At 39.2% G+C, this 26,162-nt stretch overlaps 5 protein-coding genes across 12 annotated transcripts; 2 read left to right on the top strand and 3 right to left on the bottom strand.

Moving 5' to 3' along the window:
- Positions 1-715: 715 nt before the first annotated feature.
- Positions 716-4,817, top strand: LOC110757661 (uncharacterized). 4 transcript variants are annotated; one of them, XM_088248149.1, is made up of 7 exons: positions 716-2,043; positions 2,258-2,307; positions 2,585-2,703; positions 2,808-3,215; positions 3,315-3,505; positions 3,633-3,911; positions 4,270-4,817. In XM_088248149.1, the coding sequence occupies exons 1-4, from the start codon at positions 766-768 to the stop codon at positions 2,903-2,905; spliced, it is 1,545 nt and encodes a 514-aa protein (XP_088104275.1). In that variant the 5' UTR covers positions 716-765; the 3' UTR covers positions 2,906-3,215; positions 3,315-3,505; positions 3,633-3,911; positions 4,270-4,817. The 4 variants fall into 4 exon arrangements, with proteins under 4 accessions (XP_088104275.1, XP_021815044.2, XP_021815043.2 ...); XM_021959355.2 differs by lacking the exon at positions 2,258-2,307 and having other exon boundaries at positions 717-2,043; XM_021959352.2 differs by lacking the exon at positions 2,258-2,307 and having other exon boundaries at positions 2,585-3,215; positions 3,315-3,467.
- A 558-nt stretch (positions 4,818-5,375) lies between these two features.
- LIF2 (RNA-binding (RRM/RBD/RNP motifs) family protein) lies at positions 5,376-10,899 on the top strand. Of its 3 annotated transcripts, none has more exons than XM_088248151.1 (9): positions 5,376-5,544; positions 6,514-6,959; positions 7,069-7,185; positions 7,288-7,428; positions 7,524-7,700; positions 8,640-8,847; positions 9,932-10,113; positions 10,204-10,289; positions 10,386-10,899. In XM_088248151.1, the coding sequence occupies exons 2-9, from the start codon at positions 6,549-6,551 to the stop codon at positions 10,519-10,521; spliced, it is 1,458 nt and encodes a 485-aa protein (XP_088104277.1). In that variant the 5' UTR covers positions 5,376-5,544; positions 6,514-6,548; the 3' UTR covers positions 10,522-10,899. The 3 variants fall into 3 exon arrangements, with proteins under 3 accessions (XP_088104277.1, XP_088104276.1, XP_021815011.1); XM_088248150.1 differs by having other exon boundaries at positions 6,489-6,959; XM_021959319.2 differs by having other exon boundaries at positions 5,377-5,544; positions 6,547-6,959.
- A 1,723-nt stretch (positions 10,900-12,622) lies between these two features.
- Positions 12,623-13,368, bottom strand: LOC110757636 (death domain associated protein). The gene has a single exon (XM_021959320.2). The coding sequence runs from the start codon at positions 13,294-13,296 to the stop codon at positions 12,784-12,786; it is 513 nt and encodes a 170-aa protein (XP_021815012.2). The 5' UTR covers positions 13,297-13,368; the 3' UTR covers positions 12,623-12,783.
- Positions 13,369-15,154: 1,786 nt separating this feature from the next.
- Positions 15,155-17,502, bottom strand: KCS1 (3-ketoacyl-CoA synthase 1). Its single transcript, XM_021959310.2, has one exon. The coding sequence runs from the start codon at positions 16,944-16,946 to the stop codon at positions 15,333-15,335; it is 1,614 nt and encodes a 537-aa protein (XP_021815002.2). The 5' UTR covers positions 16,947-17,502; the 3' UTR covers positions 15,155-15,332.
- Positions 17,503-19,658: 2,156 nt separating this feature from the next.
- CIPK9 (CBL-interacting protein kinase 9) lies at positions 19,659-24,227 on the bottom strand. 3 transcript variants are annotated; one of them, XM_021959347.2, is made up of 13 exons: positions 23,732-24,224; positions 23,127-23,189; positions 22,961-23,032; positions 22,626-22,814; positions 22,434-22,487; positions 22,211-22,336; positions 22,033-22,122; positions 21,714-21,836; positions 21,455-21,562; positions 21,030-21,146; positions 20,778-20,909; positions 20,489-20,559; positions 19,659-20,391 (listed from the first exon to the last, which is right to left on the bottom strand). In XM_021959347.2, the coding sequence occupies exons 1-13, from the start codon at positions 23,921-23,923 to the stop codon at positions 20,385-20,387; spliced, it is 1,344 nt and encodes a 447-aa protein (XP_021815039.1). In that variant the 5' UTR covers positions 23,924-24,224; the 3' UTR covers positions 19,659-20,384. The 3 variants fall into 3 exon arrangements, with proteins under 3 accessions (XP_021815039.1, XP_021815040.1, XP_088105405.1); XM_021959348.2 differs by having other exon boundaries at positions 22,981-23,032; positions 23,732-23,872; XM_088249279.1 differs by lacking the exon at positions 19,659-20,391 and having other exon boundaries at positions 20,485-20,559; positions 23,732-24,227.
- Between the last annotated feature and the right edge of the window lie 1,935 nt (positions 24,228-26,162).

The raw sequence follows: 26,162 nt of genomic DNA, 5'->3' as shown, positions 1-26,162 counted from the left end.
GAATTTATGAGCATCAGTTCATTACTGGACTAAGCAGAAAACTTGTGAATTCATGGAATTATAATCATAAATAGTATGCTAACAATGTGTAGCCCAATAGAAAAGGACATTGACTTGTAGATCAATAATTTTAGGTTCAAACGCCCATGAGACCTTGGAAGTGTGTATCTGTGGGAGCAAAAATGAAGGCCCAAGTAACAAGCCACTCCCCATGAACCCCAATTTTAAGGGAGTGGAGGCAATCAAATAACATTAGATCCACTGCTTTGGAGCATGGAGATAAATAATGGATATGGGACTTGGAGTCCAAGGGTTCAGTGCCTATAAAAGGTCATCTAATCCCCTAGCATAAGGGGAGAGAGGTATGAGATTATTATGACTCTACTGCAATATTCCTTAGCGAACTCTGACTTGAGCGTCGGAGTGTTTTCATGCAGGTACCCCCTCCTCTCTCATTGATGGCAAATTAATGAAAGATGGTGTTCGGCTTCTCAACATGGAATACAAGATTACTTATCGGAGAATCTGAAATTTCATGCTCCAACAGTGTCTGTGCATGAAAACTCATTCTCTTTGTAGTTAGACTATCGTTTGTAGTTAGACTAGAGTTAGAAATGTGAAACAAATGCAACAAGTTACAAATAGGCGTGGGATTTTACTACCACAACGACGTCGTTTGCCTAAGTCTCTATTTTCCAGTCTCATATTGAGTATGTGTAGGTGTAGCTAGCATTGGGAACGACAGAACACAAAACAACCACAGAAATGCATCTGCTCTTTCGGCGGTCATCAAAAGCCGCAGTAACGGTCACTCGCTCTCTGGCCCTCCCGCCAAAACCCCCATCCTCCTCCTCCTTCGTCTTCTTCCTCTCATCACAACCCCATAACCAGAACCACGAAATCGGCTCAATCGGCTCCCCTTCCAGGATCCAAAATCTCATCGCTTCACAATCAGACCCTCTCCTTGCCAAAGAGATCTTCGACTTGGCCGCCCGCCAACCCCATTTTCGCCACTCCTACTCTTCCTTCTTCACTCTCATCCTCAAGCTCGGCCGCTCCAAGTACTTCTCTCTCGTCGACGACCTCCTCATCCGCCTCAAGACCCAGAACTACTCTGTCTCCCCGGCTCTCTTTTCCCACTTGATCAAGATTTACGGCGAAGCCAATTTGCCACAGAAAGCCCTCCGCACCTTTTACACCATGGTGGAATTTGACTGCAGGCCTTCCGTCAAACACCTAAATCGCATTCTTCAAATCCTCGTTTCTCACCGGAACTTTCTCCGCCCAGCGTTCGACGTCTTCAAGGACGCTCACCGTCATGGGGTGATGCCCAATACTCAGTCTTACAATATCTTGATGCGTGCTTTTTGTTTGAATGGGGATCTTAGCATTGCCTACCAGCTGTTCAACAAAATATTTGAGAGAGACCTTGTTCCGGATGTGCAGTCGTATCGGATTCTGATGCAGGGGTTGTGTAGGAAGGGTCAGGTGAATACGGCGGTTGATTTTTTGGAGGACATGTTGAACAAAGGGTTCGTTCCGGATTCGTTGAGTTACACTAGCTTGTTGAATAGTTTGTGTAGGAAGAAGAAGCTTCGTGAGGCTTATAAGCTGCTTTGTAGGATGAAGGTTAAAGGGTGCAATCCTGATATTGTGCATTATAATACTGTTATTTTAGGATTTTGTAGAGAAGGGCGTCCAGTTGATGCTTGTAAGGTTCTTGAGGATATGGCATCAAATGGGTGCTTGCCTAATTTGGTGTCCTATCGGACTTTGGTTAGCGGGTTATGTGATCATGGGATGCTTGATGAGGCAAAGAGTTATATGGAGACAATGATATCAAAGGGGTTTTCTCCGCATTTTTCGGTTGTTCATGCTTTAGTTAAAGGGTTCTGTAATGTGGGTAGGGTTGAGGAAGCCTTTGCAGTTTTGGAGGAGGTGCTAAAGCATGGGGAGGTTCCTCATACAGATACTTGGCTTACAATAGTTCCTGGGATATGCGAAGAGATTGAGCTAGAGAGATTGAAGGAAATTCTGAAAGAGGTAATGAAGGTGGAAATTAGGCCAAACACCAGAATAGTGGAGGCAGCTACTGGTTTGGAGGATTACTTGATAAAAAAGATACGGGCTAAACCGAGGAGAGAATATAATGAGTTGTATCACATCATGTCATGTTAGTTTTTGGCTGCATATTGTCAGTTTTCCAAGGAGGCTTTTAAGTGGCCTTATTTTAGTTTGTTCTTGTTTACACTAACAGGATGCTAGTTTATTTGAAGTACTGCTTTTCAGGCCTTGTTTTTCCACTAGGTATGGACTTCACTTATTGGAGTTGTTCAATTGGAATATCACAGTATATCCCTCTGTGCGATAATCCCATCTAGAATTGGTTGTGTGGGTCTTGAACTATGCTATTCATAGAAAAAGAGATATAAATCGTACAGTATAGATATGAAGTGGTGAAGGAAGACTAACATTCTTTTATACCGGAACACATATTGAATTACTTGCATAGCTTCATTTCTTGCTGGATGTTAACTTACGTAATCTGATTAAGAGAGTTTGCATTAAATATCTCTATTTGCAGGACAGGGAACAATTCCTCCCTCACGCTTGCCATCTCTCAGTCAGAACAGAACTTCTGCAATTTTTATTGGAGGGTTCCGATGCTCCTAATACAAGAGCAGCAGGAGAATATCTTAACTTGTATTTTCTCTTGGAGCTAGAAACTGAAGCTACTTTAGACGTTCTGAGATGTGCTTTCATTGAAGGTGAAATCTCAAAACCTGACATTTATTCTCATGATTCAGCTGATGCAAATATGGAGCTGCCGGATGGGAACAATTCCATGGCTCAAAGTCAGAATTCAATGGTTCAAAGTAGATACTCTCATTCATGTTATTATTAAGGGTATCTCCCCAATAGATGGATCTCCTGGCAATGATGACACTGCATCAATAGTAGACTGGCCTTCAAAGAAGGACATTGGTCATCTGTTTGAGTTTAGTGCGTACTATGTTGCATGTGGAAGAGCTAATGTCTCGAATCGTGTATTGTCTAAAATTTTGGAGTATTTGACGTCAAAGAATAACTTTCCATCATGGGTTGCTAGAGATAGCATAACTTCAAAAAGAAGAGAGAAATAGGTTCTTGGCCTTCTTGAGGTAGTGCCTGAGACCGATTGGGATTCATTTTATGAGAAAGCGTGATTTTACCAGGTAAATTTACCAATATCTTACAATGTTGTCTCAGAGTCATGTAGTTAGAATTCGTTCAGTTTGAGATTACTCACTACAAGTTCTGTTGGAGTATTTTAGGTTTGTGGCCTAATTCATACCAGCAGATATCAGTGTCTTGCTGCTCTGGACTGCTACATGAAAGATATAGATGATCCCGTTCATGCCTTCTCCTTTATTAACAAAATATTATTGTGGCTGACCGACAATGAATCCGCTACTTTTCAATCAGAAGTAATTTATCAAATTTCAGAGTTTTTTTACTTAATCAGGTTATCTCTTAGTTATTTCTCTTTTGTTTTTCCTCTTTCATATGTTAAGTAATATGTAGGTTATTTTCTTCAGGGGAGGTCTTCCTTCTCAGTTATTCAATCTCAATTATTTTCTTATTCTATGCAGAGAAGGCACGTTAGTCTTGGTTATCAACAATTTTACTAGTGAAGAAGGTTCTCATATCCTCTTTGAACTTCGTTCCCATCCAAAAAGCCTATTCCTCGGTGATTGAGGTTCACTTATCTGGCCCTCGACTTTTCAAGTTTAAGAAAAGATGATCTTGTGAGGGTAAAGGATCAATCAAAAGCAGTTGAGGCTTACTTGGAAAGGATCTCTAATTTCCCGAAGCTTTTGCGTAACAATCCTGTTAATGTGACCAATGATATGATTGAACTTTATTTGGAGGTGAGGTCTTTGTACAATTACATCTAGTCTTTTTATTTCCTCTTTAATTTGATTTTATTGAATGATTCTGTGTTTCAGTTGCATCATATTCTCTTTGTGATTCATTTCTTTTATGAATATTTTCAAATCAAGTGCTCAGTTAAACAATTATTCCTTCCTTAATGGGGTGAGGGAGATAATATTGTTCTTATCGTGTCAGTATATTCATTTTGGCCAAATTTTAAATACGAGACTTGTAAGAGTTGAGTGAGCGTGTTTCGTGGCTACCCTGGTTTCTGTACCATAAAGCTTGTCCAAGACATTCCCCAGTGTGTTACATCACCTCAGGTTCTAAATGTTTCACGTTTTACCTTTTCAGCTGTTATGTCAGTATGAGCGCAATTGAGTTCTCAAATTCCTAGGGACTTTTGATAGCTATCGCGTGGAAGGAACACTGTTTACGCCTGTGCCAGAAATATGGGATAACAGATGCTGCATCATTCCTGTTGGAAAGGGTTGGTGATGTTGACAGTGCTCTTTTACTTACACTTTCCACCCTCAGTGAAAAATTTATCAAGCTTGATACTGCTGTGGGAAGTCTGGTATCAAGTGGTTCTGCACGTACTGAGCATTGCAGCAATGCTTTAAAGCTCCATAAAGATGTTCATATCTTAAGAAAATTGTTCTCTCGGTTCATCAAGGAGATTGTTGAGGGCATGATAGGTTATGTTCGCCTTCCAACTATCATGTCCAAACTCCTTTCTGATAATGGTAGCCAGGAATTTGGTGATTTTAAATTCACAATATCAATATTAGATAATGAGTTTGTTTTGTATTTTTTGAGAATTCTTTTTTTTTTTTTTTTTTTTTGTTCAAAGAATTCAAATTTGTTAAAGAGAGATAATTCAAATTTGTTTTGCACAGGCTGATTGATGCGCAAAACATAGCGGACAAATTGACCTCTGTATTTTTACCTAGTCCACAGTTCACATCCTCACACAAATTTTTTTCAGAAGTTTCACTTGGATACCCGTACCTCTTTGTAGTGGGTGTTTGTAATTTAGTTATTAGTCCCATAGAGGCATACCAAATACACCGAGATCCAAGGGTACTGGCATTTTAGGGAGAATACAACACAACGGTCATTTATCCTCGCATACGTCTGAGTGATAGTCGTTGATTAGTGTAAGCTTCACGAAGTGATAAAAAAAGCAAATACAAATGATACTAATCTTAAATAATGCCCGACGACGTGATAACCGTTGATTAGTGTAAGACTTTGTGACAAAACTCATATCAATTTAATGGCTCATATAGTTTTTTCATGCCTTCGACTTCACCTAGCATAATTTTTATACTAAATACAAGTGGAAAAACAAAATTGTGATGTGGCGCTGTCATGGCGTATTTTCATTGGTAGAAGTATCTAACCCCACAAGAATGAGGTGTAACCGCATTCATTGTGCGTTTTCTCTCACTTTCTTTCCCAAATAGGAGCATTCGGGAAAGAAAACCCATTTGGGGTTCGTCGGATAACAACACAAACACACCCTTTGAAGCCCCTCTTCTTCTTCTTCTTCTTCTTCCCCAAGTACGAGAGAGAAACCCAGAGGCCAAAAACCCAACAACCAAATCTTTGTTCCCAAAACCACTGGTACGTAAAGTCTCACTCTGTTTCAATTTTTCTGATGTTGTGGTATAACTTTTTATATGCCGGAGTTGCGTTGCCCCATGTATTTCTGATTCGCTTTTGAGCATTCTCATAACTCTCACATCCACAAAATCTCTCCTTTTCTGGGTTCTGTTGTCTTGTGTCTAGTTATGTAGCTCTTCTCTCTGTGCTAATTGATTTTCTTTTTCTCTCCATTGTTTAGGCATAGGATTGGTTGGCTTGGGTTGTTCAGTTGGGCAGGGGTTTTTCTCAGCCAAGTAGTTGTATTCTCTATTGGGTTTTTTATCTACAGAAATTTCTTCAATGGGTTCTTCTATTTTACTTAGATGAATTTGTTTACCCCTTTGAACTAACTGTATTGTGGAGGTAGAGAGGGGTTAGCCCTAGTATCTGTTATCTAGTTATATTAGAAAGAAAGCATTGTGTTTTTTTTCTAATCTAAGTTGTTTTTAGGTTGCTGGAATCCTTAAATGCAAAAACTATTGGCTTAACATTTTTTTATAGTTATTCTGACACTCGTGCATGAACAAAATAGTGCATAACCCTTTATGTTATATTTAAACATTGTTTACTACTATCTTCTTGTGCTCCATTTGCTTGATGGATTCACGAGGTTAGAAAAGAAAACTTGGATTTGATTAATGTTCTATAATTGGATTGCCAATTATAAGGTCTCTATGTTGTTTACCAGCAAACGTGGGGCGTCCAGGAAAGTTGGCCAGTCTCTTGTTGCATTTCTTACAAGTCTCCCTTGGCATTGGTTTTTTCATTGCCTCTTGCTAAGAAACGACTATTAGTGTTTTTCTTGCTTCAGAAGTTCTTCTGAGCTTACCATTTGTTAGTTCTTCACCAGTGTATATGTATGCCTTTCATGCAAATTCTCATGGGGTCGGTGCAATTTCCATAATTATTTTACGAGCCTGCAGCTCATTCAGTTGACAATTGGATTAGTTATTGGATGACAAAAGTTGGTGCTTGAACCAGACATGGCAGAAGGAGCGGAAGTTGAGGAGCGGGTGGATCTTGACGAAGACAACTACATGGAAGAGATGGATGATGATGTAGAAGAGCAAATAGATGAAGATGGAGTAGATGGAGTAGATGGAGGCAGTGATGAAAATGTGGAGGAGAATGCTGAAGAAGCACATGAAGATCCTACAACTAAGGCTAGCGAGAAAGATCAATCACCAGAACCAGATGAAAGCCATAATGCTGGTGAATTTGTGGACGATGAAGAGAAACCTTCTGCTTCTGTCAATGAAGAGGAGAAAGAGAAACATGCTCAACTTCTTGCCCTTCCTCCCTATGGGTCTGAAGTTTTCATTGGTGGACTTCCTAAAGACACCTTGGAAGAAGATCTGAGGGATCTATGCGATGAAATAGGCGAAATTATTGAGGTCAGAACTGCAACCTCTTGTGCTTCTGACATTTTGGCCTTCTGTTTGGGGCCGTCTGGAGTGGTAGTTTGATTTTCTGTGAGGGTTTGATTCATAGATTATTTTGCAGATAAGATTAATGCAAGACAGAGAAACTGGTGAAAGCAAGGGTTATGCATTTATAGGATTTAAGACTAAAGAGGTTGCACAAAAAGCCATTGAAGAATTACATAATAAGGCATTCAAGGTAGTGATGTTTCTCTTTTGCAGTGCTGTGTAGTATTGCCTTCGTTCCTTTTTAAAATATGTCCAGCCTGATTGTGATCTATAATGTGTTTCACCTCTGCAGGGTAAAACCTTAAGATGTTCACTTTCTGAAACAAAGCATAGATTGTTCATTGGTAATGTTCCAAAAATCTGGACTGAGGATGAGTTTCGAAAAGTCATTGAGGAGGTTGGTCCTGGGGTTGAGCACATTGAGCTAATAAAGGTTAGATTTTTAATCTCTTCTTTTGTTATGTTAATTTGGAGGTCAATAGCAACTTGGATAAATGTTCTTACGGAATTATCTTTTGTTAATTGCAGGATCCCCAAAATCCAAGCAGAAATCGCGGTTTTGCTTTTGTTCTGTATTATAATAATGCCTGTGCTGATTATTCAAGACAGAAAATGTCAAATTCAAATTTTAGGCTGGATGGAAATACACCAACTGTGACCTGGGCTGATCCAAAAAGTACTTCAGATCATTCTGCTGCTGCTCAGGTAACCCCAATTTCCAATTTAATGGAAGTTCTAGGTTCAGGGCTTTAATTATCAGTTTGCAGATTTTTTTATTTATAAAAAGTATATCAGCAGCTTAACTGATTATGTTTGAACTGCATCTGGTACCATGTCAATGCAAACGATCAACTAGTTTGTAGGAATCTGTGGGATTTTCCGTTGCACCATGGTCCACTGGGCTGCATCCCAGAGGATACGAATGCATCTTGGTTGTTAGTCAATCTCACTGTACTGCATCTTCCCACCGGCACTTGAGGAAGACCACTGGCATGGTGGTACACTCCTCACAAGCTGTCATACAATAGCCTAGGCTTTTGGGACAAGCTTTTGGGCATTGCAGTGACCCTGCCTCTAAAATCATTCCTAAAAATCCACTTTAAGTATCACATAAGGCCTTCTATAAAATCTTAAAAGAAATGATAAATAGTTGATTTTTCTATTAAATTTGTAACCGCAATGGAAACGTATTAGTTTTGTAAGAATATTGGGGTGAATTGGAGTGTTTTTTTCCTCTTCTTTGTACGTTTAGTGAGGGATATATTTTCTTCTTTTTCTTCTTTTTAAGTTTAGTGGATTGGAAAGTGTATTTTGTTTGCCCGTTTTTCTTATTTTTAAGTTTAGTAAGGGATATTTTTCTCTGAAATTAAAAGAGTGGAGAACCTAAAAGGATTGTTGCCTGTTGGCTTTCTATATTAGTATAGATATATGTTCTAGTTATATTTTCAAATCGTTAAATTCATATGAATCATGGCTTGACTTGATATGAACTTATTAAATTTGTCAACAAACTCGGAACATGAATTTAAAAGCCCATGTTTAGTTTCCTTGCAACCTTTTATCTTCTATTTAAAATGTTCAATTATATTTTATGTTTCCCTGCCCTATCTACTGACTGTATGTTTTTGCTTTTGCAATTTTCAGGTGAAGGCTCTTTATGTGAAAAACATACCTGAGAACACTAGCACTGAAAAGCTGAAGGAACTATTTCAGCGCCATGGTGAAGTAACAAAAGTGGTTATGCCACCTGGAAAAGGTGGCCAAGGAAAACGGGATTTTGGATTCGTCCATTTTGCTGAAAGGTCAAGTGCTCTGAAGGCCGTCAAAGATACTGAGAAATATGAAATTGATGGTACGTATTTTGCATCTCATCAGGAGCTTTTTGAGAATTTAAGATCCAGTGAGATAGACCTCTCTTTTAGAAGTTGTTTTTTCTAATTTTAGTTTGATGGAATGTGACTTATTCATCTTTTAACATACATGCAGCTTGTTCCAAGTTAAGCATATACAGTTGAGGGTCAATTTTCAGTGCCCTGATTTTTGAAATCCTCAACTAAAGAAATTAGTGAATGAAGCCAAAATAATAGTGAAAATTTTATCAGTTGGTTTGTGCCTCTAAAATCAAGTACATGGAAGATTTTCTTTTGTTTTTCTTCGGGTAGATTATGGGCCTGAGGCCCAAACACAAAGAAACTGACTACAAGGAGCCCTAGCCCTGCAGACAAAAACAATAGCTTCAAAAGCGATAAGAATCATGTCTGTAGGGGCTGCACTCTGAATTCTACAACTGAAATTCCAAAGCTGGCCAGTGGCCAGCCATTCTGCAGCACAACTTAGGGTTTAGGATTTGGAGTTCCGTGGATTGGTGAAATGAGGCAATTAAATCAAATCATATGGAGATCTGTTTCACAATGTTTTAAGATTCGGAGTTCTGTTTCGAGATTCAGGACTTAGAATGCAATGCTATATGATTTGGGTATAGACATCAAATAATAGATGGCTGCTGGAATGTACTTAAAACTCTTACGGTCTATTCTTTTCATCATTGGGATATAAAGTTACTGCAATTAAGTCAGATATCAAACCTAGATTTCTATTATTTATACTGTAACCCAACATATTAGAACTTAGAAAAATGGTGGTGGCATTATGAACTTGATTGTAAAATTTTTGAAATAACAGCTTCTGCGGGACATATCATGGTTATTGTCACAGGGCAAGTTCCTCTTTACATTGAAATGTTTCTGCTGTTGTGTAAAGCTACTTAATTTGAATATTAATCAATGGGGAGGATGGTTTTTTCTATTACATATTTCTTTATCTGATTTTTGTATAATATTGTGAGTTGGTCGATAGACACTGATCTGAAACTTCCTTTTCTTTTTTTTGAGCTCATAGTGTCTCCAAAAATAATTCGTCCATCGATTTGTTTACAGGTCAGCCACTGGAGGTTGTCCTTGCGAAGCCTCAGACTGAGAAAAAATCCGATGGGGCTTATCCCTACAATGCTGGGCCTCATGCAAACCACCTTCCACACCCAGGTTATGGTGGTGGTTTTGCTGGAAATCCATATGGCTCTGTAGGGGCTGGATATAGTGTTCCTGCAGGTTTTCAGCAGGTAGATCACTGAATTTATATTATTCCTCTTTGTCTTGGTATGAATCCTGTATCAGTGTAATGTCTTCTAACGGATTCTGTTCATGAACAGCCAATGATATATGGTAGAGGGCCAATGCCTGCAGGAATGCACATGGTGCCTATGGTTCTACCAGATGGTCGAATTGGCTATGTTCTGTAAGTTGCCATTTGTTTTCTGGGAGGTTCTTTTAGAAATAAAAAAAAACGAAAATAATTATGGAATAATGTCTCATAGAGATTGCTTTTGTGCAGTCAGCAGCCTGGTGGACAAATCCCAACTCCTCGTCCTCGGAGAGTGGATCGGAGCAATGGTCCAAGTGGACAGCCTGGACGAGGTGGTGGTGGCAGCGATGAAAGTAACCGTGGCAGGAGGTACCGGCCTTACTAGTGGCAGAGGATTGAGGTTGTTTTTTTGGGTAAAACAAGGAACATGTGACTGGTTGGAGGACGAGTTACATCAGACAGAAAACGAAAATAACAGAGCCACCTACCCCTCCCTTTTTTTCTCTTTTCAATGGAAAAGATGGGGCAAAAAAAGAAAAGAAAAAGAAAAAGGCTGCTAGGATTAGGAAAATGAGGTATTATAAGTTTATAACTGAATGTTGGTGTCTCATTGCTGTTAGATGTATGGCCAAAAAAAAAATGCTTCAGATAATTGACAGTCTAGGAATTGTTTCTTACGTATTAACTTATCCGCTTGTAATGCATTTTGTTGGCATTTGTTCATTGACATCTAGCAGAAATCAAAGTTTATTTTGCATCCGAATTTTGACGTCGCTTATTTTTTCTTTTTTCTTTTGCTAGTTTGTTGTATTAGTAATAATGGCAGTTTGAGTGTGTTAATTAACTGTGTATTATCAGCTGCTTGATTATGTAATCAACTAATGTAGAACAACAGGTCTGAATATCAATTAATGGAGAATTATGATGTTTTGCAATTTCGGATCTTCCAGTCAAGGGGACCAGTTAACGCTGTGTTCTGTAAACTTGTCAACTAGAAAACGTTGTTTTAGGACAACTCAGATTGTGGATCAAAATTCAGAATAGGAGGATCTTGGTTTTCCCAATGTATGGATTTGGTTGCTCAGGTACTCCAAAGGGACCGGTAAGCATCAGAACCAGAGCCAAATGCTGTGGGCATATTCTTCTCCCTTGCTGGAAATTCTTAACATGTATTATTAGGTACAAAATGTATGGCCACTGATCATAGATATTTGATGTCTTGGACTTGGTCCACCGACACCACATGTAAATTGTTCCTTTCGACGTTCAACTTTTCAGTGCATGGAGGGTCATCTCAATCCCCTCAAAACTCAGAGCTCTTCTGTGTTCTATCCATCCAAATACACCATAGATTAGATTAATTTAGAATAACTTGGACTATCGCTTGTATAAAATAAAATTTAAAAATCCAGACAATTGAATAATAACAAAAATCAGAAAAGAAACATAGTCCGTTACAAAATTTATACAGAATCAAGTAAACTAATGTTATGTATGCATCAGTGTCCCAGAAGTTGACATTCAAGGGAAATAAATAAACAAATTGAAAGCGGGGAAGTTTGCTCACTGTTATCCGCTGTTTCATACCAACTTCTTTATAAAATGATAAAATGTTAAGAGTCGAATATCAGCAATTGGTCTTTGTAATCAATCGAAACTGCAATTCAAGAAAAGGCATTTCTTGTGCATATAATTTGATTGGCCAAACAGCCACTTTCTTATAAGAAACCAATCGTAGCTGTCCTGTCCTACAGAGTATCCATTAATTCAGATTTGCAAACCTAGAAAGTCTTTGTAATTTGCATATTTTATATACATCTTCGTGTGTAACACAAGTCATTTTCAAAGAAAAACCCAATTCCAAGACTTACCTTCTTTCTTCTTTCTTCTTTCTTCTTTCTTCTTTCTTCTTTCTTTTGTAAAGAGAGATCAATGCGGAGTTTCTTGATGATCAAACCCAAAAGTTCAAACAAACGATCAAGAAACACAACAATCATAACCTATTGAAGGCATTTAAAAGAGTCTAGATTCATCTTTCTCAAGACAACAAGTAAGAAACAACAAGGAAAATAAGTTTAAAAACACAAAACTTAGATATTCAAAGGAAGACAATGCTGCTTAAACAAGAAGCCAAATAATTAAACACGGCACTGCCATGCCACCATATTACTTACAATGGGAAACTAAAGTATGACTCGGAAACTTTCTGGACATGATGTTCATTCTTTAATAAAAGATGGATTTTGTATCGATAATGTCTTGCACAAGGAGCCAGTGAGGTATAGCTTAGTTGACCGGGCCATTCCACCTCCTCCACCATGTGGAAAGAGAATCGAAATCCCAACACCCAATGAATATTTGTGTAAACCCCCTCCCCGAATGGCTTGTGCTCAAACAACGTCATGCACAGAGAAGAACTGCCCACACAATTACACCATATGGTGAAAGTGAAATGGAAAACTCCAAAAATTGTCCTCTATGCTCTATTGCCAAGTGTCCATAGGTGACATTAGTTTCATTTCTCCGAATGTGATTCATTTATACAATGCAAGAGTAAAAAGACCAGTGTTGAAAAAGAAAAAGAAAACATTGATATGAATCAAATAAAAATATTATTCACAATTGGAATGTATAGATGGGCAAACCCTCAAATGACCTTAGAAGAAAGCTCCTGAAAGCGCTTTTCCAATTCATCCAACCTATCACCCCACTCACTTTTCACACACAAGGGCCTCACTTTCCCATCCTCGTCCACACCTTCCTCTTCCCTGTGGCTTCCCACGTAGGATGATGATGACGACGACGACGGCGACACATTTGCCTTCTTCTTTTTCTTACCAATCTCTCTGCTTTTCTTATCAGCTGCTTTCTGGAGAGCGAAAAGCACATCAGACCCACTAATAATCTGCTTGCCCTCTTGATTTTGCCTTTGCTTTTGCTTTTGCTTTTGCTTTTGCTTTGAGAGAATTGGGGTTGTGGGTTTGTGGTTGGATTTGAGTTTGGTGAGAATTGACTGGCCTAAGCCACCGAGGTCTTGGCCTGGTGGCTGAGACTTGGCGGAGACGGAGAGGCTCTTGAGATTGAGAGGTGGTTTGTTGAGGTTGCGTACGAGAGGGTGGCATGGCGGTGTTGGTGGGGGCAGGTAGGACACTACCCGCATTGCTGTGTGGTTTTTGGTATTTGGGGTTTTTTAATTCTTTGCTAAATGGGTTGGCTTTGCTTTTTATGTTTTGTTTTTTCCAGCTTTGCTTTTTATGTTAGCCATACATATAATGTGGTTTGGGTTATCTTTATTAAGTGGACTATTTGATTGATCGATGGGTCAGGTTGGGTCAACCCGTGACTTTTTTAATAGAAAAATATTATCAAAATATAAATAAGTACTTAAATTAAAAATATAAAGTTTGACGAAGTATTAAGTTTTGTTCATTGAAATCAAAATATCGAATGCAAGTGTAAGTTAGGCTAGTTGACTAAGGTAGTATACCCGCTCTCCTTGCACTTGAGTTCAATTACCCTCTTCATATATGATTAGTATAAAATATCTAATCTCTCCATATATTATTAGTATAAAATATCTAATTAGTGTTAGTCTCAAAGAGAGAATGAGTGGAGGGAGTCATACATTCACAATAAGCTACATTAAGCTTGTTAAAGAAATAAAAGGAAGCAAGAACTCTTGTAAAGAGGCTTACTTCCCCTAACCCACTTGCTTAGGGTTTGTTTAGTGGGTTGCGGAATTGGAAATGAGAGAGATTTTGTTCATTAACAAATGACAAGTGTGGAACGGACGACATATCACTCGCTCAAAAAAGCTAACTCATTAACTATATCATAATGAATGCCATTGTTGGGGAAGGGGCAGGTTTGGTTTGAACTTTTGCCACCTTCCCAAATCAATAAAATTTCGCAACGTTTAGTTAAAAAGTGCCTTGATTTGCAAATTAGTGGTTTCTCTTACGTTCGAGCTCTTATGGCACATTAGCAGTGAGTGTGTGTGAGAAATCACCCCTCCTCCCTTTAGTTTAAACTATCACTCGTACTCAAGAAAATTTGTGGACACTCAGATTTAACTCAAGCAGAAAATTCGGATGCAACAAACAAAGAAATGCAATGGATGTTGTTGTGAGAAAAGGGAAGGGCCTACTACAAGACAAAACCAGTATTGATCGAATTGTGCAAATTGATTAGTTAAACACGTCATTTTTGTTGATGGGACTGAGATCAATTCCCCCAATTCCTGCAAGTCAGTGTCGAGTAGATGCAACTTCCAAAACCTAATAAATAAATAAATAAATAAATATGAACTGACTCAAAAAAAATAATTAAAAAAAGTAATAATAATGAATAGTATAGTCATGTTTGTGGCTTCAGTCCCTTGAAGCCCCATAAAATTTATGTATAATCCCAAAACCAACCAACCAATCCATCCTCTTGGTCACTGATTTGGGTACCAACCTTGTTACATGTCCCAATCAAATTGCTCCGCAATAAAACGAAAAAGTAATATTCCCAATCAAATTAAATATCCACAACAAATCCGCGGTCCATACATGCCCATCTCATGTGAGTTTGCATGGCCATATCAACTGGGGAAGGATTCAAAACAAATACCCAGAAAAGAGGGAAAACCCAATCCACTTGCGTCTTCCAAACCCTAGACACACCTATGTATATTCACATGAAAGAGGTACTGAGTTCAAATTTCACGGACGGACGGACGGACGAGAAGTTATGTTGTTAAAATAGAAAATAAAAGAAAATTAGATTTCAATTTTCAAGTAGTTTATGTGCATTGATTGTAAATTTGTAATTGTACAACACTGAAGTTACATGTCAATGGAAATTTGGGATCTTGGTCCCCTTCCCCTCACTTCCCACCCAGAATTGGAACTGGACAAAGAAACCTTTCAATGCACATCTTCTAAATCCTGCAAGTGGGCGATTCGCTAATAAAAACAAAAAATATTAAGAAAAGGGAAAACAATGCGTGTATTTGCGAAGACCTTAATTTCCAATTACTTTTAAATAATTCACTTTATTATGTGCCATCATAAGAAATTCAGTAAAATATTACAAATACAAACGAAAATCTAAAATTAAAATAAAATAAACCCAGCCACATGTTAATTCCACATGGGAGGAACTGGGGCTTCCTGATCCATTGCAATGGCGCCACATGGAAAGACAGAAATCCTAACGGATTGAAATTTTAACCGGGTACCTATCAATCGAGTCCATCCACGGGTTACCCAACCCGTCCCCGACCGAAATAGGCCGGAGCGCCCTCCAAACCGCGCTGTTACACTTGAAACCCGACCCGAATGCGATCTGCCAGACCCGGTCACCCCGCCCCACCCGCCCCTTGGCCTCCGCGTACGCCAGCTCGTACCACAACGAGCTACTCGACGTGTTACCGAAGCGGTGCAGAGTCATTCTGGAAGGCTCCATGTGCCACTCAGTGAGTTGCAGGTTCTTCTCCAACTCGTCCAGCACGGCCCGCCCGCCGGCGTGAATGCAGAAATGCTCGAACGCGAGCTTGAAATCCGGTATGTACGGCTTCACCTTTGCCTTGAACACCTTCTTCCGGATCAGCGTGATGAAGAAGAGCACCTGCTCGGAAAACGGCAGCACCAGTGGGCCCAGCGTCGTGATGTTCGTTTTCAAAGAATCGCCGGCAACCGCCATCAGCTCGCGCGCGAGAGACACGCCGATTGTTCCCTTGTCGTCCTCCCGCTGGTAAACGCAATTGTAATTCCTGTCGTCCGCGCCCTTGTGGGTCCGGACGGTGTGGACGAGTTCGTACTTGGACCGGGTTCGGTCCCGGCTTTTGTTCGACAGTAGAACCGCGGCGCCGCCCATTCGGAAAATACAGTTGCAGAGCAACATCGACTTGTCGTTTCCGAAGTACCAGTTCAAGGTGATGTTCTCGGTGCTCACTACGACGGCGTAGGAGTTGGGGTTTGCTTTGAGGAGATCCTTGGCGAGGTCGATGGAGATCAGACCGGCGCTGCAGCCCATGCCACCGAGGTTGTAGCTTTTAATGTCGGTTTTGAGCTTGTAGTGGTTGACGATCATGGCGGAGAGCGACGGCGTCGGGTTGAACAGGCTGCAATTTACGATGAGGATGTCGATTTCGCTCGGTTTGACTCCGGTTTTTTCGAAGAGCGAGTTGAGCGCGCCGAACATAACCGTCTCGGCCTCGGACCGGGCTTGCTCCATGGACAGCTGAGGCGGTTTGGATGTAATTCCGGGCGGCAAGTACGTCTCGTCGCCTAGACCGGACCGGTTCGCAATTCGGGTCTGGAATTGAACCGTGTCCTGAGCAAATGCGCCGCTGTCTTCGGTCATTTTTAGAAACGAGTCGACCGACAGCTTGTTTTGGTCGTCCGGTTTGTAGCACGAGAAGTCGACGAGGTAGACCGGTCTGGAGCGCTTGGCCCAGTAGAGGCCGAGGAAGAAGAGGAGGACGCCGGAACCGGCGAGGCGGGTGGCGGCGTCGATGCTCTCGAGGCGGACAGCCTGGTTGGTCCAGAGCTCGGTGATCCGGTTCAACTGGAGACCGGTGAGCTGTATGACTACGGACACGAAGAGAGGTAGGATGAAGAGGAACAAGAGAATGGTGGCTGCGTTACAAGAGTAACCGTAGCCGAGCTTGACGTACTTGAGCTTGACGGACTGCAGGAAGTCCGGCAAGCGTTGGCGGATTTTGATGACGGCGGAGGAGGAGTCCTTGAAAGCCATCTCCGCCGTCAATCTCTCCTTATCCATGTCTATACTACTATTACTAGTAGCATGAGCAACATCCATTGATGAAGTGAATTTGATTGTCTCTCTCTCAAACAATCAGTGTGTGTGTGTTTTATAAAGCACCAAATTATAAGCACTGTTTATAATAAGTCGAAGAGTTCTGGTAGCATCAGTCGTTTGCGTGTGCGTGTGAAGAAAAGAAGCGAAAACGAACACGGCTAGAGAGGGAGAGAGGGGTATGAAGAATGGGGAAGGGGGGGCATGGAAACGGGAATTAATACTGAGGTGCTGCAAGAAAGCTGGAATGATGATGTTGAATTAATTGCGAGTAGTTCATAGAAGGAGAAGGATAGGCAGATAGCTCAACCACCATTTGAGTTTATACTAAATTAATGCTGGGGGGGATTATATTGGGTCCAAAGTTTTCCAAATTCCGGCTTTGGAAATGTTTGTTAGTGTAGTTGATGAGGGCAAATTGACTGTGCGGCCCATGTGAGATAATAGAGAGAGAGAGAGAGAGAGAGAGAGAGGAGGAGGAGGAGGAGGAGGAGGAGGAGACTAAAAGGTCCTTCTTCCCCTTCTTTTCTGAACAGTTTGCACATTCTTGACATTTCCACTCATTCAATTGTAAATATGCATAAAAACTGGGGACCATTTGCAGTGCTGTTTTGGCCTTTTGGGTGGGGGCCAATTGTTTGATTGTGCAATAATATTTGGAGGAGGGTAAAGCTATAAATTATATTAGTTTTATAATTGGTAATGTGGAAGATGTGGAAGATGTGGAAGGGAGGAGGCAAATTGAAGGGTATTTTGGGGAAGTTGCACATGGGCCGGTGGTACCCGGTGGTTGCAGCTGACTGACTAGCCATCAAAGAACATTAAATGGAGGTAAGAGTCAAAGCAAGCACAAGTAGCCGCTAAACGGTCTACGAGAAGAACCAAAAACAATGACTGTCTCAATCTTCGCCACGTCTGCTGTGTTTTTTACTCCATTTTTCCATGAATTAGCTAAACAACAAAACTCTTTCTCCGGTCAGTTACAACTATATATCAATTTCCCACAAGGATCTTCAACTCACAGAATTAGTGCTAATTGCTAAACCATACTTTCTTTTTCCTATAAATATCATATAATATATGGCATTAACACCTTCGTATTAATCAGGTATTTTTTATGTATTGTTTGAAGATTGCAACTAGTAGTTTTTAATCTTAGGGGAAAGGGAGGATTATATTAGGCAAAGTCATTAAAAGGGTAGACTACTTCGACAATCTGATGACTAAACTCTTATGTGCAGAGCAGCTCGCCTAACCCTTACATTTGGAAGATCAAATTGCATAACTAGCCCCTTTTAAAAGAAAATCCTTTTAGTCGCGCCCCACAATTTACTACGAATTTGATGATTTTGTGTACAATTTACAGATGGGTGCGCTTATGATAAACTATGAAAACTTGAAAGGGAAAGAAACACAACCAAAAATAAAGTACAGTAGCAACCACCAACAGAGGGGAAAAAAAGGGTTAGAAATGACAGTACAATTTGCCTATCTTCTGAAAAACAGGTAAAACTTAATGGAGTTAGATTTTGACTCTTACACCATAATGAATACAAGAAGAAATTAACAACTAACCCAAAGAAAATAGTAAAAAGTGAAACCCAAAGAAAACAGTAACCCAGAAAAAAAAAAAAAAACAAAGAGAAATTGCATTAAACCAAGAACTATGAATGATCACCTATTATTCCACATAACTTCAACTATAATCCGCCCATTCATTCTTAATGTGGAGCAGAACGTGTTTTATTTATTTATTTAATCAATGTGGGGTAAAGAAGATTCGAACTCATAGTCGACCAAATGATATTAGAAGAAACCCGAATTAAAAATGTGATATTCTTAACCCAAGTTATCCCTCCCTGCATATATACGTACGTGTGTAATCATCCAAATCTGAATAGATGTTAGCTGTTTTCTATTATATTTACCTACCCACTTTGACAATATCACAAAATTCAAAGCGTTAATTACATGCCGGCAAGTGATTTTTTATTTATTTATTGCTTCCAATCACAGTCAGAAGAATAAAAGCTATGCTATCACTCAGTGAATTTCACATAGACTGGCCCTATTTCATAAAAAAATTCCTAACAAAGTTGTTTAATTCATCTTAGTCAACCCATAAGCTAGATTAACCAACAAAGTAAGGTAAGGTATTTATAATATACATTGACCAAAAACTAAACAGGTTCCCTAATCTGCAGGGCAGGCAAAGATGGCCTGCTACTTTTTTTCTAAATTAAAACTGGGCCAGAGTGCTGAGATGCACAAAATCTGGGTTTGGCTGCAAATGAGCTCCTCCTGTTGGTCAAGGTCCCATAAAAAATAAAAAAGTGATGTCTTCTTCTTTGGTACAAAAATTAATGGTGACCAACCAAGCGTGAGGTATGACTAGTTTTATCCACTGTAGCTGCTAACTAGAAACTAATCCAATCAATGACCAAGTGGAAAATTTGGGGACTATCTGTTGCCAACTGTGACCTGATCATTTCCCAATGAATTGCAGCAGAAATGTAATAAATTGGGAGTTTGGTAGGGTTTGGCATCGGTTGTGCGGGTTAGGAGTTTTTTCATTTATGGATAGGAAAATATATTATTAGATTAAGAGTTAATTAATTGTACATGGCTCCACATATCGCGTGTCGTCCACGAGATGTTACACCACATGTGTAAAAATGCGTGATTTGCTAAAGATTTTAATATAAGTGAGCGATATCGAGGGAGAAAATCAAATATAAGACTTCAAGTGCAAGAGCAAATGCTCTTAACCAGTGAGCTACAAACTCCTTTGCATGAAAGAAAGGTATATGTGGTTTGGGTTGACATTACTGGTTTCAAATAGTATTAGTAAGTGTGAAAGAGACCACATAATTTCCTGTTAATACTTCAATTAGTACAGGGCCACCTCCCGCCAACACAATCATAAATGCACAACTTCAAAGAAAATCTCTCTAAGCCAAACACCCTTCACTTTCAGGTCTAATCAGTAAAATGCCTGCCTGGCCAGTGGCCACTATGAACATAACAGAAGCTGAAATCTTAGTGGCATGGAATGATGAAACGGAAGCTCACGAGCTTTGACTTAAGTGGCATGGAATGATGAAACGGTTAAGGCATAAGAATCACATTATTTTTATTCAAAGAAAAAATGCAACTCCTTTTTTTTTTTTTTTTTTTTTTTTTTTTGCTTCAAAGTGTCATATGATTGTCTCTTAAAATGTTCAACCTCCCATTACAGCAGCAAATTAAGAGTTTTCTCACTTCACTCTTATGAACTGTATGTAGTCAGCTTCTTCAAAAACGTTGACGGATTTCAGTTCATAGACGCAGTTAAAAGGAAAAGAATCCGGACCTCAACTTTGTATAGGGCTCAGAACTAAAAGCACTATAGGCCAAACAGATCAGAAGAAACAATGAAGAGATGAACCCGAAAGGAGAGTTTTATTTCCTGCACAGACAATCAAACAGTTAGTCAAGCAAGCTCTCCATGAAACATACACACGCTTGAGCACACGCATGGAAAAAGAAAAGAGAGGGGTGATCACCTTGATCCTTCAGTAGTTTCTTCAGTTTTCCACACTATATCTTGTAAACCTGATGAGAAGTTTTTGTAGAACTGCAGCAATAGACATTTAGAAGATCAGTCAATGGCAACTTGTCCCTTGAAAAAAAAAAAAAGAGTGCCTCAAATGGTCTTTGTTTAATTTGTGAGAAAGGGGAAGGCAAATTGAAGCAGAACAATAACAAATTGGTTGCATTTTATGGTTTTTGTTTCCTTTCTTTTCCTATATCTTCCCAGAAACTACAAAGGTCAAAACGAAAGTGTTGGCTTGCCTTGTGAAATTCTAGTGTGTCGCCGCCAGTTTTCCGGAGCTCTACCATGTGCACAGAAGGTGCAACTTCGAACACCTCAGTGGCTACAGAGAGGTGGCCCTTCCTTCCATGTTTGTCACCTTGCAACTTCATCTGCAATTGTTTGGAATTAGCAAAGATATTGTTTGGAACTTCTAAACATAACAGGAAGCTTGTTCTGATAAGATGACTTGCATATTAAGTCAAGTCCTACAAAGAGTAAAATTCACATACCTTGTAGTTTTTCTTGTGAACATTAAACCCCAAAGGCTTTGCAGCTTCCTCAATTTTATTCATGATTTCATTTGCAGGGCGTTGAGAAGTAAAACGTGTTTCTCGTTTCACATGACCCTGTATAGTATGGAATTCCAAATTATCAGAATGCAGCAAATCACTAGCAGAATAACTTTGGGCACACAGTGAGTTTTGAGACTAAGCATGCTCTTAATTCAACAAAACCTAGAAGTCCCAAAACACCATTTGCCCACACCCTTGATTTTCTGATGATCCTAACTTTTACTAGGTTCCTTAGTTTCTGCCTGGCTAGCAAAATTGGAACAGAACATGTATTTTGCAACTATAGTTACAATCCATATACTATATGGCGCCACATTGGAAACATTCATAACAAGAAATTAGGAAAATGTTATGCTACATACCGTTTGCTTCTCAAATAAATTTTCCAGATTGAAACTCTTTGACCTAGAAATAAGCTCAAAAGCATTCATTGATACAGGTTTCTCTTTCCTTTCTGTTACAAAATTTTCCTGCAGCAAAGAAAAAAGAGAGAGCCTATTTTAGTGTGAAAACTAGAAAATAATGCGATCAAGCACTCAGAATTTTTAAAAATCTTATGAATAAATTGAACTAAAGAAATGCATGGTTTAGAGAATAAGTTGACTTCTGTCTAATTCTAACCTTCGAGTTGTCGAAAACAGCATCTACATCATCAAGATTTACATCCTCTTCCTCTTGAAACTGTGCTGGCTTGTAGTCTTTCTTAAACCATTCATTTTCTAAGATCTCGGGAATTGTTATCCGCTGGCACACATGCAGAAAAAAAGAAGTTAAAGAACACCTAGCCAGGCTATTCTTTAGTAAAAGATGGTATGCATTTAGATATTATATGCCCATTCTCATATCAAAATGGCCTCAAATGATGATGTTCAAGAACATATGTGCAGAAATAGCTAGTACTTATGGAATTTCAGCACTGAAAAAAGGTTTGGGAGCTCACTGTAACAGGGTTTGGATCAAGTATACGCTGTATCAGTTTCTTTGTGCCCGATGAAAACCATGATGGACATGAAAATTCAGCTTTGCAGATCTGAAATTAAGAGTAGGCAATGCACTCATAAGTTAGTCATATGAGATTCCCATCATTTAAACAGAGGAAGCAAAACTTGGCTACATACTTTTCTGTACAGCGCTATAAGATTTGGTTCATCAAAAGGCAGGTAACCAGCCATAAGCACAAAGAGAATGACCCCACAAGACCAAATATCAGATGATGTACCATCATAACCTTTGTTATTGAGCACCTAATACAAAAATGCCAAATGTGAGAAATAGTTATAAACAATTAAGCACCACTGCAATTACCAATTTTCCTGCAAAGAAAAAGCGAGAAGTAGATACCTCAGGAGCAACATAATTTGGAGTTCCACAGGCAGTATGAAGCAGCCCATCTTCCTGCAAAAAATACAAATAAGATATGACATAAATGAAACATAACATTACACAGTATCAAAACTATGTATGACTTAAATCTGTAATCAACTTAACATGGAATTAAACATCATAAAACTTTTTCGCAATAGTTTTACTCACCCGCACTTGCTGTTCGAACGTACTCAGTCCAAAATCTGAAATTTTAAGGCGGCCACACGAATCTAGAAGAAGGTTTTCGGGCTTCAAATCTCGATGGTACACGCCTCTGCTATGGCAGTAATCGACAGCATTGATGAGCTGCTGGAAGTATCTTCTGGCATCATCCTCTTTCAGTCTCCCATTTTTGGCCTAGCAAACAAAAGGCTTATAATAAGGGAATGCTTTATAAAGAGACATAACACTTGTGTCCACTGACCACAAAAGTAAGAAAGCAAGAACAAACTATTCAAATAAGAAGAGTATTTTGCAACGAGGTTCAAACATCAATTGCTTACTATTTCGTCAAAGAGCTCACCCCCATCAATAAACTCGAGAACAATGTAGATCCTAGTTTTGCTTGCCATGACCTATATTGATAATAACCCAAATGAATATTTAAATAAAAGAAAGCTGCTTGAACAAAAATAAAATACAAGTGATTGGGATTGTTGCAGATGGTACCTCAAACATTTGTGTAACATTAGGGTGTTTGATCAGCTTCATTGTTGATATCTCTCTTTTTATCTGTCAAAATACAAATCACCAAACAACAATTAGTGATCTTCGACCAAAAAACAAAAAACGATTTGTGATCAATGTCTTGTCTTCATTCTCATGCTGAGCACATGGTTAATAATATATATATATATTAAAAAATCAATTATTTAACAAATTTCATTATTCTTTTCTTTTATCACCTCACCTACCAAGTCAATAAAAACTCATAAATAAGTATATAAATAAATAAATAAAAACAAAACCAATCTTTCACTAACTCATGTTTGGCAATTGCAAACACAGATTTCTACTAAAAAAACTTGTAACCTCCCATCAAACCCACCATATTATTAACATGTCCAATTACCAAATACCAAACCAGAAAAATTCACATGCACCAACCACAATATTCCGCAACACAATGATCACCAGCTTCAACTAAACTGAATTCCCATCTCTTACCATGAAGCATTCGAGTGGGTCCCATTGCCACCCCATTCATAAACATAGATGCTTAGGGGAGAGAGAAAGAGAGAGAGAGAGAGAGAGAGAGAGGCATAGATACGTACGTGTTCGACCATCTTGTGCTTGAGGACTTGCTCACGGTCTACGATTTTGATGGCCACGCACTTTCCAGTCTCCATGTTCTTAGCAAACTTGACCTTGGCAAAGGTGCCCTCCCCCAGAGTTTTTCCTAGCTCGTACTTCCCAACCCTGGTCCTCATCCTCGGCGACTTCGCCGCCGCACTCATCTTCTCCATCCCCCGTCTGATCAAGATCACACGGTCCCGAGACGGAGTATCCAATAACTGGGTCCCGCGTAACGTATAATGAAGGGGCCTACTTAGTATAAGCCGGTGTTTGTTTCAGCGTCTGCTGGGTTGGGTTGGGTTGGGTTGGGTTGGTTTGGGTGGCAAAGAGAGGGCGAGAGAGAGAGAGAGTAGCATATGATGAAGAGATGAAAATGGAATTGGGAGATTATGGTGTTTTCGTTATCGTTTTGAGAACGTGTAGGTCCCATGAGAGGGGATGATGATAATGATGATGATGATGCAAAGCTACCGCATCACTCCACCAATCAGCCACAAGTTTCTGATATTCTTAAGTTTCCATGGCTGCCCTCTCTGCATCATTTCATCAAAGATAATTGTCTATTTTTTGGCATTTTTCCAAAACACCCTTCTTTAGTGGGAAATTTTTTGTTACGCCCATTGTTAATTTGGACCCTATTTTACTAGTCGCAGAGTTATTCGCGCTTCATCCAAACACTCTCGCACAAACAAAAATGGAAAGCGTAATTGACGCGTTGAATTAAAGTTAAACCTATTTATGGTTTGTGTTACATTTCATCCACCATTAACTCATTGTGATTATTTAAAAGATAAAAAAATTGATGAGTGTGAGTTACAAATCAATGAGATGAATTTTATGTATAATATGGTAACCATCCTTTTTTTTTTTGTTACATTGGAGGAAAGAAACCCCACTGGGGTTCGATCCTGGGTGCCATGGGGGGAAGGGGGAATCCACCACCACTGTGGTGGGAACCCATTGGCATATGGTAACCATCCTTTCATTGTGGTATTGGTGTTCAATTCATTAGTTTGTTTGTTTGGACGAGGGCAATAGTGTAATTGTGAGTAAGATCAGATTGCTGATTATGTAGGAGAGACAAAAGATATTGATAAGCAAGACTTGAGGCCCCTCATTCAATAATTGAGAAACGTGTCATTCTCGCTCATCCGCTTAACACTATTTTGTTATTTTATACAAGTGTTTTTCAACATGCCAAGGTGGTATGTGGATTCAATGGTTTCGACTAGGGGACTACTTCGCTTTCTAGGAAGCTTCCTATCTTTTCATCGAATGCATGCCTCGTCTCCATGTAATATATATCTTATCATGTAGCCGTCCAAACTGTGTCCACAAGTTTTGAGTGGGACTATGAACCGGGAAATGTTTTTTCTCGTTAGGTTGGTTGATCAGGACAATATCTTGTCGTTCAAGTTACCGAACGATAAGTAAATTTTTGCAGACTGCACCACAGTAGCTGCAGCACGACATATTAACTTTGAGCGTCGCCATTGAAACATTCAGTTGGTGTCGACATATGCCAATTCTTAACCACTCTTCTTAACTATTTTTTATTTTTTATGTTTCCTATGAATTTCAATTACTAATCGTTGAGAGTTGAATATTTAAAGAATATTATATTAATAATCATTTGGTTCTGGGGCCTCTTGTGCCATCTCTATGCTATCCATGCATTGGTTGGGCTTTAACGAACACAAACCCAAGGTTTTTTTTTTGGGTCAAAACACAAACCCTTACTTCTCAGCCTTAAGAAACAAAACAAAGCTTATAGCTCAAGTTACAAGACCAAGCCCTAGTTAACATAAATCTCATTTGGGCTTGAAAAAAAACTGAAGTCTTGTTGGATCTGAAAATGTCCAAGTCATACACCAGACATAATGCTCATTACTTTTTCTAGCAAAGTGGAGATTGCCAGTTTGGCATTGCTTATTTGGGGTAATAAGTAATTTTTAAAAAATTTTGGGAAGCCCTACCCGTTTGGTAAACTATGAGAAAATCACTTATTGTTAAAAATTGCTGTGAGAGAAAGCTATAAAGGAAAGCAGCTAATGAGGTGCTTTCATTTTCTGATTATGCAGGAATCAGTTTTGAAGAGGCACTGAGTTTAATGATTATGCGGGAATTATTTTTTGATTATGCGAGAATTAGTACCAACAACACTTTTAACAAAAAGTTTACCAAACGCCAAACTGCTTTCTCTCACAGCTGATTTCTCTCACAGCAAATTTGACAGCGATTATTTTCACAGCACAGCAATGCCAAAATATCACTAAATCAAATAATTATCGACTTTATTTCACTTAAGTTAAGACTTATGATCTCGTTACGTACATTCTTAAGAGGCGAAATGAATATTTTTGGAAAGCAGCGTTGTTGTAATATTTTATACTGTATAGTTGTATTGTT

Source organism: Prunus avium, chromosome 2 (genome assembly GCF_965620075.1).
Source record: "Prunus avium chromosome 2, drPruAviu1.hap1.1, whole genome shotgun sequence".
Classification (NCBI taxonomy): Eukaryota; Viridiplantae; Streptophyta; class Magnoliopsida; order Rosales; family Rosaceae; genus Prunus; species Prunus avium.
The sequence above is the reverse complement of the archived record's forward strand: the minus strand, read 5'-3'. Positions and strand labels throughout refer to the sequence as shown.

What these genes read in the sequence shown, in the direction of transcription:
- LOC110757661 (XM_021959352.2), top strand. Translation starts at nt 766, where the DNA reads ATGCATCTGCTCTTTCGGCGGTCATCAAAAGCCGCAGTAACGGTCACT. An exon ending in TGAAGGAAATTCTGAAAGAG is followed by an intron (nt 2,044 to 2,584) that starts GTAATGAAGGTG and finishes CTCTATTTGCAG; the next exon opens with GACAGGGAACAATTCCTCCC.
- LIF2 (XM_088248151.1), top strand. Translation starts at nt 6,549, where the DNA reads ATGGCAGAAGGAGCGGAAGTTGAGGAGCGGGTGGATCTTGACGAAGAC. An exon ending in TGAGAAATATGAAATTGATG is followed by an intron (nt 8,848 to 9,931) that starts GTACGTATTTTG and finishes ATTTGTTTACAG; the next exon opens with GTCAGCCACTGGAGGTTGTC. An exon ending in TTCCTGCAGGTTTTCAGCAG is followed by an intron (nt 10,114 to 10,203) that starts GTAGATCACTGA and finishes GTTCATGAACAG; the next exon opens with CCAATGATATATGGTAGAGG.
- LOC110757636 (XM_021959320.2), bottom strand. Translation starts at nt 13,296, where the DNA reads ATGCGGGTAGTGTCCTACCTGCCCCCACCAACACCGCCATGCCACCCT.
- KCS1 (XM_021959310.2), bottom strand. Translation starts at nt 16,946, where the DNA reads ATGGATGTTGCTCATGCTACTAGTAATAGTAGTATAGACATGGATAAG.
- CIPK9 (XM_021959347.2), bottom strand. Translation starts at nt 23,923, where the DNA reads ATGGAGAAGATGAGTGCGGCGGCGAAGTCGCCGAGGATGAGGACCAGG. An exon ending in ATGTTACACAAATGTTTGAG is followed by an intron (nt 23,033 to 23,126) that starts GTACCATCTGCA and finishes TTATCAATATAG; the next exon opens with GTCATGGCAAGCAAAACTAG. An exon ending in GTGAGCTCTTTGACGAAATA is followed by an intron (nt 22,815 to 22,960) that starts GTAAGCAATTGA and finishes TTTGTTTGCTAG; the next exon opens with GCCAAAAATGGGAGACTGAA.